Genomic DNA, 13,831 nt, shown 5'->3' on the forward strand with positions numbered 1-13,831 from the left:
AGGTGACCGTGGGAGAATGGAAGGGACTGAGGGGCCGGGGAAGGGTGAGAACGGGTCGGGGAGTCCGTGAAACGGTCCGAGGGTGTGCCGTCCAGGACAGAACGAGGAGGACGGATCGGAATGTCTTTGTGATCGTCCTGTAGATGTGTTGCTGTGATCGCCCTGATGGTTCGTATCGCACTGATGTCAGGCAATACAGCAAAACCACATTTACCGGTCGTATTTCGGGACATGTCTAAGTGACAGGCAACTGGTGGCCTTCGTTCGCCGAATTAATGTGAAAAAGTCCGCTGGAAGGATCACGCTGGTTCTGTGAAGCCCTCGGGACGATCCGCCGCCATTATACAAATTAAGCCTCTTCAAACGCTGCCACCAGGAAAAGATAAATGGAACCTAAGTGAAAACATTTCGGCAGGACAAGGCAAACGGTTCAGTGACACGAATAGGACGGCACTAGCCGACATGAAAAGGCAGCCTTCGGCAAGTCTTCAGCACCCAACGGCCGAGATGGGATGTCTGAGGCACGGTGGCACCAACTTCAATTTATCTAGGGCAGCGTGCAAACGGGATGCGTTGCACCAATATTAGAACTGTTTTCAGTGTCTCCCGATGCAGCGTTTGGTAGAAATAGCTCGCGCAAAACGCTGCCAATCGGGTTTAATTTCCAGGAATGGAGCGGTCGTATTTTTACTGTCTGCCACGCTCGGACCTCAAAGCTCGCGGCCGACGCGTGGCGATGGGCCGGCTGACATGGCTATTACAGGGGTTTCGTGACGGGGCCGAAATATAACGGTGAGTCGGCCGAGGCGCCGCCGCTGTCCGGGCGACCAGTGGGGAACGGTGCCGCCAGCCCGGTGACGCCCTGGGCCGAGCGGACCTCACAGACTTTTCCTGTCACGGGTAGGTACTGAAACGCCATCGGTGGAATTTCATTCCGCCCCTATATTTAACATATTTAGCCTGAACTTCTTCATCAATCATCATCAGCTTCGCGCAAGGCCACGGATAGAATTGAAGAGTGAAGCAAACGAATGAGACCAAAAGTCGCGGGATTTGAGCGTGTCCGAAGTTCCGCGGCTGAGACGAGATACTGTCAGCAGATCACAATCCCAGGACGATCAACAAGGGTGGAGGGCAGCAGGTCTGGTGCATGTATGTCTGAGTGACAGGATGTGGACGGACGGGCGGGGGTCAGAGACGGGGCCAGGGAGTGCGCTGGTTACCCGGCACGTTCAGGTGGGTGCCGAAATGTCTGCCGTGGTGCTCGGCCGCCTTGTGGCCGGACTGGTGGCCAGACTCGCCGCCTCCCTCCGGATCTACGACACACACGGCGGACAGCGGTCAGCCCGCGCCCGGCGGCGCCCCGCGCGCGCAGAGGCACACAGACAGACAGCAGCGCGCAGCCGGCGGCTAGCTACGAGCCGTCCGCGCGAGCCGCGGCACACCACCGATAGCCGACTCAGTCCACGTGACACACGGGACGGCGGCTGGGGAGAGGGAGAGGACGACTCAGGGAGAGAGGGGGGAGCTGCGGAGGAGCGGGACGCTTCCAGACAAAAGGCTGCATAAAACGAAAAAGAAGAAAAAGTCGGAAGTCAATAAAATAACACAATGGAAAACGGGATGCCAGAATTTGTGCTGACGCCCAAATTAAAAAGAAAAAGAATAAGAGAAAGGATTCCCGCGTGGGACGGCAGACGCACACTACCAATACGACAGAGGCTGCGAAGTCATCGGTGTGCTGTTGACACAGAGATCCACAAACGTAACGCACATTGGAATAAAATGGGGTGGCTAGTGATAGTTTATGTCGAAGAACAACACTCCCTCCGCATGGACAAGGGACACGTCCTGCCACCGATAAAATAATCTGCTGCACACTCCACATGAGAATGGCATGCAACATTAAACCCAATGTTTAAAAGGCATGTTATTAACTAAAATTAAACCCTACACACATTGACACCCTGATGATGATGGGTCGATAAGCACCAAATGTTACACAGTGAAGGGGAATGGAGAAGGATCACGAGCTCTATAGGTCAATACCATCGTCCATCAGTAATTGTTTCACAACGTCCAAAAAACACCAGGTATTTGGCACCGGTTATGGATCTGAGGAGTCACTGCTGCTTCCAGACTACGCCAAAACGAAGTATTAACTCATTGAGCAGCCCCATATGTGGCTGCTCTTTTTCAGAAATGGAATGGCCACCTCTCAAATCAAAGGGCACTTCAATTTGGACCAAAAGCATATCTTTTCACGCAATTAGCGCATTAGGCAGAGCGTCAAAATGTTCCAAATGTTTTCTGAACACAACATCAACAGTATTAACTGTAAGGTCTGGTCTCCATTCGTTCTATCTGCGAAAAGCAGGCCCTACAGAGCTCACTGCTCAGCGACTGCAGGAGTACCGATCGGGCACACTATAGTGCCACCTGCCGGATCGAGCTACGGCCACCTACAGGTGCAGCGGGTGCAGGCCGGGCCGCCCAGACAGGCGGCGCCGGCCGGGTACCTGGCACGCCGAGCAACAGCAGAGGCATGATGGCGCGCAGCTCTGGGCCATGCTCGCTGGCAATGTGGGAGTGCCACGAGGTCCGCCGCTCGCATCGCGGCGACACAGCCATGAAAGCTGGCGCGCACACACACCAGACCGGTCACAGCCCGCACACGGCTCTGTGCCCCCCCCCGCACTTCACACACTGGGGGCCAGTGCCGGTCAAAGGGCAAAAATGGCCGCGGGAAAAATATTTACAGGATTCGGGGTATGAACAGTCCGCGGGTCACAGGATCAGGGACGGCCAAGCTGAAAAACAAAACCCAAAACGGCAGGCATCAGCCAGCAAATGGGGCTCATGCTAGCTGGGGAAAGACCACCGAAGTTCCATTCATCACGGCTGAAGAAATTAAACAAATGAAAACCAATCCAACCACTGGCCTGTCGTGTGTGCGTGCAAGCGGCCCAACTTAAAAGAGCAGCCAAAGAACAAAACGTCCTTAAAAGCGACGGGATAGAGGCAAGAAGAACAAGCGCAAACGTTCATATGCTTCCACTAAATTAACGTGTTAGACAATTTGTAGTGACATTTCAGCAAAAGTTTAGGTGGCGAGCCAAAATTTTTGAACGGGAAGCTTCTATAAAGCTTCAGCCGTCTTCTAGCTAGAAGCCTGTCAACATTTACTTCTTTTTTGCCAAATTATGTCGATAATTTTGGCAAATTAAGTCAATTTTGCAGTGTCATCTGCAGGACACAATTTAAAAAGCAATTTTCCTCACGTTCTGCTTTTCCGTCCGTCTGTTGCCCATCGCACCAACGCTTGCACATACCGAATTACTCCGCACTTCCGACCAATGAGCCATACCATATCAGCTATTTTTCCCCGCAGCAGCGGCGGGCATGCCCGATCCCATCACTGGCTCGTAGCCAGATGCCCTCATCTCGCCACATATCGCCGTTCATATATCTCGAATAACGTCGGCACGGTTCCCGAAAAAGCCACTGACCAGACGCAATAAAGTGCCGCTACGCTATATGAAGATCACAGTGGGTCAGAGCCTCTCCCACACAGGAGAAGCTTCGACACAGGGGCCTGAAAATAAACCCTTAGGCCACTGATCGTCATAAAATAGTGATGAGAGTCATTTTGCACCCGGCATTCGACCTAAGGATCTTAGAACATCACATCAGGTCATTTCAGTGCCGAAACCACACAGCTCGGACAAGGCGATGAGGGGCAGAACGGGGCGGGGCAGGGAGGGACCATGTCCGTTTCAGGTAGAGTCAGGGCGGGTCACAGGTCACACATCGTAACGAGGTCACGTGTCATATCTGTCCGTACTTTTGGCGTTGGAGTAGGAGCGCCCGATGTCGGCTAGGGAGCGGATGAGCGGCAGGCGCGCCACGCTGCCGCCCACCGAGCTGCCGTCAGACGCCTTCTTCCGGTCGTGCAGATGCTTGTGACGACGCAACAGAGCCTCCCGAAACTGAAACACGGGTCACCATGGTAACTGGGGGCCGATCGAGGTCAGGGCCGCGGAACACGGAGCCGCCGATACGGGTCAATAGTGGGCGGGGGAGGGGGAGAGGTGGTTACCGGGGAAGCCGCGGCCCCTGGAGGACAGCGCGGGTCATTGAAGGTCACTGGATGACGGCAGAGGTCGGGGCGCACAGCTCAGCCCAGCCGACTTCCAGAGGGTCAGCTTAGACACTTGGTGATAGCCGGCTAAAATAGTTGGCAGACGTTTAACTGCGGATGGAAAACATTACGAAACGGGCGTCGCAGGCCAACGGCGCCGCGGCCGCTGCCAGGGCGAATGGCCACTATCACATGCCGGCATCAAATTAGAACGAATGCCGTGGCCCGGCATCAAGCCTTTCATCATCCTCGATATCATTAACGTGAATACAATGCTGCCATGCCTACTTCGACAACCCTTACGAGCTTGTTACCTTTGTACGAATTTGTTATTCTAACATCAAATTCAAACAATAAACAACAAGCTCCTGCCAGCACCCGCTTCACATCCCGCCTACCATCTGTACAACACTGCTCCTCCCCGTCCCCCTCCCCGACTATCGGGCACGTCCATCACCTGCTCCCGCTTGTCGTAGGTGATGGCGCCCGAGTTGATGAGGTTGTCCAGCAGCAGGTCCGCGATGTGCTCCAGCGACGTGGCCTCCATGTCCAGCATCACGGTGCCGTTCAGGATCAGCGACCGCAGCTCGAACAGCGAGTGCAGCGACAGCGTGCCCACGTGCGGCTTGGACCAGCGGTTGCCGCCCTCCTCGACATCCTCCTCGAACTTCACCCACCTGTGGGGACGGGGGAGGGGGAGTCAGAGTGGGCCCAAAACAGTAACCGGGCGAGGGTAGGGGTAGGGGGTGTCAGAGCTGACCAGAGCAGGTTCTTTCTACAGCATGCTGTTCGAAAGGGCTGGGAATAAGCCATTGGCGTAGGACAGATGCGGGTTGACGGATGGTACTTGAAACTCAATTCCGTGACCTCGTATTGTGCTTTCTGTTTTCGTTTCAAAAGCTCGTATCAAAGTTGTGGCAGGGACAACATAAGACGGAAAATCAAATGACAACCAAAACAGTGTAATTACCCATCAACATCACACCTTGACGTAGGAAGAGCAAATAAGGCCTGACCTCGGTGAATTTCTTTTCACGCAAATTACCGTGATTCGGAAATCGGCAGCGTAAACATTTCTAGGGAAGTTGCCAACGGCTTTTCCTTCTATTTGAATACCTTAAAACCGCACCGAGTGCACTAACCAGTGATGAATACACAATAGCGAGACGATAAGCAGCCAATCCTCTTTGTGAAACACACTGGGGCTCATTTTTTTTTCGGGGGTAGGAACCAAAAATGTCACGACGGTCGTGTATGCAGATTGCGAAACAATAGATGAATGCCAGAATACTCGTCCATCCACACGACAAGAAGCCAGGCAGTTTGCAGCAGTGGACTGTTTATAACGAACTTTCCCAACATCAGCCAAACGCCACATATGTGTGCGTACTGCGTAAGACACATATTACAGAAATGAAGCTGCAGCAACCGCTAACGCCGTCTCCGATAGTTTCCATGGGCTAGCTCTTCACAGAGGAATTTGACCCAGTAAGAATTTGACGGACAGACGGCGGCCGCGTGACGCGACTAAAAATCGGGTAACGGTCTCTCCATGAACGACCGGCGAAGGTGAGCGAAAAATCCCGCCGCCGGTCCGCCGAGGCGCTCTGACAATTTCCTCTGACGCGCACCGCCGGCCGGTGGCATGTTGATGAGTCAATACCCAAATAGAGCGCGCCGCGGCGGGCGGCCAGTGCCCATTTTGAGTGGCCGCCGCGCCCGCTCCCATTTCGGGACTGAACTATCCTCGTTTCTGGCCAAATTGCACGGCAGGTGCGCGTGATGGGTTCGGTGAAAGTCGGTCGGTGTCACCGACTCACCGCGCGCGCCGTGACCTTCCTTGTGCATCATCAAATTCTATGAACAGGTTCAACATACTTCCAGGAGCTCTGCATTGGATGTGGCTTTATGAGTAATTACTGCGTGACCTTGTTTCGACATAAAACACGGCAACATAACTGAATCACAGCATTACAGTCACACAGTTGTAAAGTTTACCTACATGAAAAGATCGCACCACCAACTGACCTGACCTCCACACTGACCTCTCAGTCCCCCACTGACCTAACCTGGCCTTTCCACTGGTCTGGCCGTCTCCCATTGACCTGTTGTCTCCACACTGACCTATATTGACCTACTCGTTAACCTCTCAGTCTCCCACTGACCTGACCTCCCCTCTGACTTGACCTCACCGCAGCCCCGACCGTCTCTCCCCCCCCCTCCTTCCCTCCCTCAATACTGACCTGTCTCCTTCCACTAAATACTGACCTGGCCGTCTCCCCACTGACCTGACCTCCCCTCCCACTGACCTATCCGTCTCCCCACTGACCTCACCGCCCCTCCCCCCCCCCACTGACCTGACCTCCCAATAGCCTGACCTGACCTCCCCACTGACCTGACCTGACCGTCTCCCCTACTGACCTGGCCGTCTCCTTCCACTCCATCTGCCCGCCGTCGGCCTCACACAGCGTCTCCATCTCGGAGAAGAGCGGGTGCGGCTCCAGACCGCTGCCCTCCGCATCCTCCTCGCCCAGGATGAACTGCACGCGCTGTGACGGCGGAGTGACTGCAGGTGTAGGTGGGGAGCGGGTCAGAGAGGGAGAGACACACACACGGCGCCCCCGAGAGGCTATCTAGCGCACACACGGCCGGCAGAGGCTGTCACACGCGCGGGGGGACACCGAAACTCCGGCTTACCGGGAGAAATGCTGAGAGTGCAGGGTACGGCTCAAACTGGAATGTATGTCATCAGGGAGCATATAATGCATAGTGACACATAGTATTTGTTGCAATCAATCGACATATACGAGTGCTCAAAATGTGTATCTGATCTGCACGAAGGTAATGACGCATTGTTTTCAGTGTCCAAACTCAACTAATGCAGGTGCTTCAAGACGTGACACACCTATTCTATACATAGAGTGCTTTGAAAAAGAACCACATGCTCATTGCACACATCACTGTTAATCTGGTACAAAAATGCTGACAGACAAAATTGGCGGGCTTCCGTAAATTAGCATTGCTGAACAATAAAGTCCACACAATTATTGACAAATGTGTTCATTGAATGCCACACGGCAAGCCGAGGACACTTAAATTGTAATTTACGGTTAATTGCGCTAAATAGCACAATCACCACTCGGTCACACCACTCGAACTACAAGCTTTGTCTCTTTTCACAGGGACTTCAGCGGCCCGTATGGGGGAAGTGAAGGTGGCTCCATGAAGCAGCTGAGAGCGATTGGTAACGTTCGACCGACGTTGGCTGGTAACGCTCGACCGAGGCCAGTGGTAACGCTCAACCGAAAACGGCCGATGATAATCGACCGAGCGCAAATGGTAACGTTCGACCAAGACAGCCAGTCTTGTTCAGCTGGTCTTGGTAATGTTTGAAACAGACCGTCTGACTGGTGATATTCGACCATGAATAACTGGTAATGATCGACCTGGACCAACTGGTAATACCCGTCCGATACCGACGACCATTACCGACCGGTAACTCTGGACTGGGACCGGCCGGGCGGCAGCCGCACGTGCGGCGCCCTGTCAGGTCACACAGTCCCCAGTCCGGTGACAGCCGACAGACCGACATGTCATGACACACGTGAGCACCACGTGGCATGGAGGAAAACTGGGACGGGTAGCGGGGCTGTCAGCCCGGCTCGTGCGATGTGGTCCGAGCCATAAATCCGTGGGAACTATCAAAATCGCTCCACTCTTTTATGTGGGATTTTTCAACTATCGTGAATAGGGGTAAAAACGTCACAAACTGTGGTTAAGCTGGCTGACGAACATCAGTGTTGCTGACCGTAGTTCGCCCGAGCCTAAACACTACCTTATGTAGATGCCTATTGTTATTATCTAAATAAACGTCGTGGAGATAACCTGTCACGCTACTTCCACGGCGCTTTGCACTACCTAACTATCCAAAATAACATGCCATGATTTTTTTTATTGATGAAATATACCTTTAAGGTAATTGCACGCCTAAAACCCCAACAGACCGATCGATCAACCGTAACGGTAAGCGCCTATATAGACTTACAAGCGGTATCGCCATAAGTAAATACATGGCAGCGACAGCCCAACCCGTGCTAAATGCGTGTATCACCAATTGATATCAAACACGCAAGACCGCTCGCGCGTCCCTACAGCTCAAACTGGGCCCAATTCTTCGAAGCCATTAATTCAATGCGGTACCGAATACCTAACTGTATGTCGGGCCCAGGAATGACAAATCGTGTTTTAGGGCGGGACCGAAAAGACCACGGTGGCCAGCGTGTTGCGTGGTTCTGTGCACGACAGCGGACTTTCACAGCGGTAGACTAGAAAGCAAGGACGGGTATCACACTATCATGATACGCCTTTCACTGTCTGCAAAACACTTTTCCAAAGTGAATAACGAACTGATCGTGCATCATTGCAATCGAAACCGCGATGCTTCCTGAGATTAGGTAGTTACCCGGATAATTTATCAAACAAAACCACACAAGATCGCGTCTTTGCTGAATCCAGCTAAATTTTCAAATGCCATCGCAAGCAGAAATCAAAAAGCTGAATGTGCATATTTTTTTTTAGCTCATAAGCTGGCTCGCGGGTACCATCATAATAAGTCTGTAATTTTGCTTATATTTACTTTACCAGCAGCTGCAACTTCAAGCGAAAATGCGATGCGAACTTTTTCATTACCGACGTTTATCAGCCTGTCCCTGAAACTAGACGGCAACTTCTCAAACTTCTTTTACGTAATTGCCGCAGGAGGGGAGTTCCACTAGCTAATTAGATGCGCCTCGTATGACGGTATGACTATTGAAACAAGACAAACTGGAAAGGGTCTTAAAACTAATCAGCATACCATAGCCCGTCCCAGTTCCTTAGGCTCGGTTAAAACCACTCAAAGCCAGCTCCACCGCGTCGTCTTTTCCTACTCCGATCGATACCCTGACTCAGCCATGGTGCTGATATGCCGAGGAACCCTCCCGGTGGACCCTCTGAGGCCCCTGCGGACCCCACTGCACCCCACCCCAGAGGGAAAACCGGCCACTGCGGGCAGGAACGGTTCGGCGCTCGGTCGAAAAATCGGCACGGAAGACCATCGCGGTTCGGCGAACGGACTAACCGCCAGCCAGACGAGGAAGAAGGGACAGGCTGAGCCGCACCTTAATTCAAGGATGACTCGCCACGTCCAGACATGCCATTAATAGACGATCGGACTTGAAGAAAAATCAACATAACAGGACTATTGATATCGTTTCGAGAATTCACCACTTGGCGCCGACTAAGAGAAATGTGTCATGTCACATCAGAACGCAATCTTAACTGGCACTCATCCCATGTCGAACGTATATCGACGAGCATTTATATGTCACAGCGATAGAGCTGGGTCGCCACGGGAATGCTAATAAACTCCGACTCAATATCGCATCACTGCGTAAGGCGCTCCTAGAACTTCCCTACTACGACCGCCAATAAGTCGAGCCGGTGACCACCGGACGCAGTCTGTTCGCCAGATGCACCCCGGTGGCCTTCTGATCGGCTGGCAGTCAGCCGGCGCGCTGTGACGATAGGTAGCCGCCACCCTGGCCAATACTCCCATCTGACGCAACTGACTCGTTCATTTCTCCGGTCCGGGCTACGGCCGGGCCTCCGGTCGCTGACCGCCGGCTGTAACTATTGATCCCGAACAAAACCTGCTGACGACTGCTCCGAGACGAGCCCTCCATCCTATTCCGCGCCGCGTTCAAGTGATGAACACTCCCGATCGTCCCATCGGTGTGTGCCGATCGTCTCGCACGTCGTCGTCGGCGGAGGGGGGTGGCCTCCCCCCCGGGAGCCGCAGGGGGCGGTGGAAATAGCCTCGGGCGCCGGGCCCGGATGACGTCACGGCATTCTCGCTCGCTCGGTCGGTCTGCGGGCCGCCCACGCCGCTCGGGGGCAAATCAGATCGCCCTCCCCCTTCTCCTGAGCGGGTGGACACCTCCGACCGACGATGGCCGGCCCTGAGCTGATAGCTCGGCCGATTGGGAGCTGAGCCCGGTCATCCCAGCGCCGATCGCCGCGCGCCGTTTTGGCTCAGAGGTCAATAGCGCCCCTGTGCTGAGCTTAATCAACGAGCCGTTTTCCCATACAGTCGTCTATTCGACCCTCCGTTTTATGACGACCAAGGGCCCACGAAAGGGAGAGGGGCGCAGAATCGCGTCCCAGCGTCGAGCCAAAGCCCTTCTGTCTGCGATACTATGGGGAATCGCGCGTTTCCGGCGTGCTGCTCAGGCGGAAGTCGAGTGTCGATTTCCGCCGGAAGCCAACCAGCGGAAGTTACTTTTCCGAGATGACGTCCACCGGCCCTATCGGCGATCCATGATGATGACGTTATTCATCAGCTCTCCGATATGCAGGAAAGGACGCCAGAGTCTGCTCTATTACCATATTCCTCAGAGCATCACTTTGCAACAGGCTGTCCCGCTCGATCTCTCGAACATTGGCCAATCAGGCCGGGGAAAGTCGCCCGCACGCCGTAGCCGTCAGATTGGACGAGACCTCACCGCAACTGTCTCGGAAAGCCCGCACCGTGGCAAGTTTCCTCAAACTTTACCTCCTGCTTTATTCCCCGGTTGCGACGCTTCACAATGCCTTCACTTGCGCATCGCGTATCGCGACAAAGATCGACACGACGTCGCGTGGCGGCGCCACTCCCCCGATTATCCACCGTGCATGCAGGTAGGCATTATCCGTGGCGATGAATACCCAGTGCCCGGCGTCCATTGTGTTAGCACTTCATTCAGTTATCAAACATCGCTTTACGACCGGTTACCGCCAGGTGGTTTACCGTCGCTTCGCTGTTCCTCCCGGCGAGTCCGATTTTATCGACCCTGCCCGGCGAGGCGACGGAGTGAATGAGTATAGGCCCTCCTCGGTCCAGCTGGCAGTCCCGTGTGTCGAGAACGATCCTGATCCTGACGTGATGACGAGGGCAGGACGCGGTGCGCTATGATCGACCAGGCTCGGCTCTCGTCCCGGACACGGTTTTTTGGTGCGGTGATTGGATCGCATCCGTGTCAATGCCACGCGATACGGTCAGGATCGACGGCTGGTCGGAGAGCCTTCAATAAACGCGCAACAGTTATAGCAGACTGAGAAACGGGCGACAATGCTCGGCACTAGAATCTCGTTTGAAAGAAGAGAGCAGCGCAGGACGAATTTAGACAAAATCAGTTCATCAGCAGGACGATCAATAGAGAATCAAAGCCCGGTCACCCACGCCGATTGCTGACTTTGCGCACTGCCACACCACTGAGCGTCGCAGCCGCTCAACTTCGATGAATTATAGACATGACACGCGAGCGGCGCAAAACCTACCGCAATAGGCCAACGCGAAATCCTGGAATTTATGTGTCCGCCTTGCTATGTCAGTGAGTCTCTGTTGCTTATCTGGGTCGCTTCAGTGCCCGTTCCTCTGCGCTATTTCAGCTCATGTCCTGAAACGGCTCCTGACGAACGAAGGTCGCGCACGTCTTTTACTTCCAGCTGGTCGGTCCGACCCATCTCCAGCCTCGCCGGATGCGGGCGCCGTCCGCGGCCGGCCGAGTGACGTCACCGGGCGGGGGCGGGGCCAGCGGCCGGCTCGATACGCCGCGGGGCAGGTCGCCAGTCAAGGTCGGCCGCCGCTCAAGGTCGCCAGAGGCCGGCCGACGGACGCCCAGAGGACGCACCGGTGGAAAAGGTCGCCCGTCACGCGCTGAAACCAGCGCGGCGCACAGCGCGGAGACAGCCGTCCAGTGGCGTTTTCTTTGACAGGATACGGTAGATGGATTTCTGTCCTGTCGCATTGAGGCGCGGCTGGTCCAAAAATACCTCGCTCGCTGGTGGCTTCCAATCATTCCGACAATCTCATGTAATCACAACTGCCTCCCGCCGTAAATTGAATTATCGGATAAACCAGTGCCACAGCCTGGTAACTACAAAAACCCAATCTCTGTCGCCAACGCCATAATGGTTCACCGCGTATCTAACCGGCCTCGGGGCTTTGACAGGGGTGAAATGGCACCGGGCGGATGTGGACGGGATTCTCTCTGATCCGGCCCTCTTACTGGGGCAGAGCGGCGGCTTTACGGCTGCGTCAGAGCCATCGACGGCGCTCGGGGGGCTGGCCCCGGACGTCGGCTTCTTCGGCGCACCGGGAGGTGGCCCTCCCGCCGAGTCCCCCTCCCCTCCTCTGATCCCCACTGACGCCGGATTGCAGCGTTTATTGCTGGCTGATTGTGCGCCGCGCTGGTGGACGCTACCGATAGCGGCCAGTGTTTTATGGTCGGTAGGTACTGTCGGCCCGACACGCGCACAGAGCCGCCGAGATTTCAGCGGAGCGGGGGGGGGGGGAGGCGTCTCAAGTGGAGCAGTAGCGAGTAGGCGTGAGGGGAAGAAACGGTGTTTCAGTGGCACAAGTGGAGGCCGGAGACTTTGTCGGTTCAGTCCGATACTGTTCTGAGAATAAATGCACGCCATTCACGGCATTGTAAAACAAAGCTGGCAATTAAACTGCTTTACAGTCTAGCAGCCATTAGCTTTAGTGAGCGGCCTAAGCCCTCTTACTGACATTGTATGCTCAGAGCTCGGCTTAGAGGGCGACTTTCCTAAGTGTGCACAGCAGCTTTGATTATATAACTTGCCCGGTCGGCAACTGGGGAGGCTTGTTCAGAATTTCATGCGCGGGGAATACTGAGTGGCCGTCGAACTACGCCGCGCGGCCGACCTTGACCCCAACGCCCCCGGGCTACAATCGAGCGGTCCGCGGGCGACCAATCAGATCCAGACAGTCGGACGAAGCTCTGCCGACTTTCAGAAGGTGCAGCAGTGCCGACGGCGCCGCTGGCCCGCAGCGGGAGGGAGCAGGTGGACCGATACTCAGTCTATAAACGCTCTGCAGAAATCCCACAGACAATCCTCTAGCGCTATGTCAGTGATGTCACTATTGTAAATTATTGGCGACTTCCTCCGGGCGTCTGCAGCGCTGACAGGTGGGCTCAGCATCACATCCAGGCGGTGTGACAATCACTCTCTGCCCTCGGGGACGCCGGAGACAGACCTCCTGCCGGGCTCATCGCGGGGACAAAAACGCCAACCAAAGCCGAGCGGAGGGCCTAGACAAAAACTCAGCGGCCGAGCGGAGCGTTAGACGGCGGCTGAGCGACTACCGGGCGGCGGGAGGAGCGCGCACACAGGGGCGGGCGGCGGCGCGGCCGGTCCCGGCGGGCGGCGCCGCACACGCCGGCGGTTAGCCACAGGAGCCAAAGCGGAGCCGCAGGCCGGTTAGCGGACACACGGCCGTACGTGAGAGCTCGCCGTCGGCGCCGATGCTGCTGGCGCGGCGTCCGTGGCGCGGCCGCGGCGGATCGAGGGTGTCGGTGGCGGCAATCAGGCTGGCGCGCCGGCCGTGCTCGTACACGGGGTCGCCTGCAACAGCGGCACACGCGCTGCCAGGGCGGCCCGGCGGCGGCCAGCGGCCCTCGACTGTCCACGTATACCACTGCTGCGCCGAGGGCGCTCACCGCACACCACACAGCCGGCACGGAGTCTTACAGGGACAGGGTACCGAGAGCTCCGACTGGATATAGCGGTGGATCTGCACTAATGCGATTTACGGAAAGGAGCGAATCGAAATCAGTTCAGCAGTTATCGTTGAGATACTGCCTCAGC

General features: G+C 55.4%; 1 protein-coding gene across 50 annotated transcripts in view; it reads right to left on the bottom strand.

Moving 5' to 3' along the window:
* The window catches only part of LOC122365278 (sodium bicarbonate cotransporter 3-like), a 133,169-nt gene that overhangs the window by 15,036 nt on the left and 104,302 nt on the right, over positions 1-13,831 (bottom strand). For 22 of the 50 annotated variants that reach the window (XM_043336352.1, XM_043336363.1, XM_043336355.1 and 19 more), the window contains 3 exons: positions 6,563-6,707; positions 4,599-4,818; positions 3,845-3,989 (listed from right to left, as the gene is read on the bottom strand). In XM_043336352.1, the coding sequence (XP_043192287.1) occupies positions 3,845-3,989; positions 4,599-4,818; positions 6,563-6,707 (510 nt within the window). Of the gene's footprint in view, positions 1-1,223; positions 1,317-3,844; positions 3,990-4,598; positions 4,819-6,562; positions 6,708-13,465; positions 13,589-13,831 lie in introns of all 50 variants that reach the window. The other 28 variants (XM_043336319.1, XM_043336321.1, XM_043336324.1 and 25 more) reach the window with 3 other exon arrangements.

This window comes from Amphibalanus amphitrite, unplaced genomic scaffold (genome assembly GCF_019059575.1).
Source record: "Amphibalanus amphitrite isolate SeventyFive unplaced genomic scaffold, NRLGWU_Aamphi_draft 000727F_arrow, whole genome shotgun sequence".
NCBI classification, from domain to species: Eukaryota; Metazoa; Arthropoda; class Thecostraca; order Balanomorpha; family Balanidae; genus Amphibalanus; species Amphibalanus amphitrite.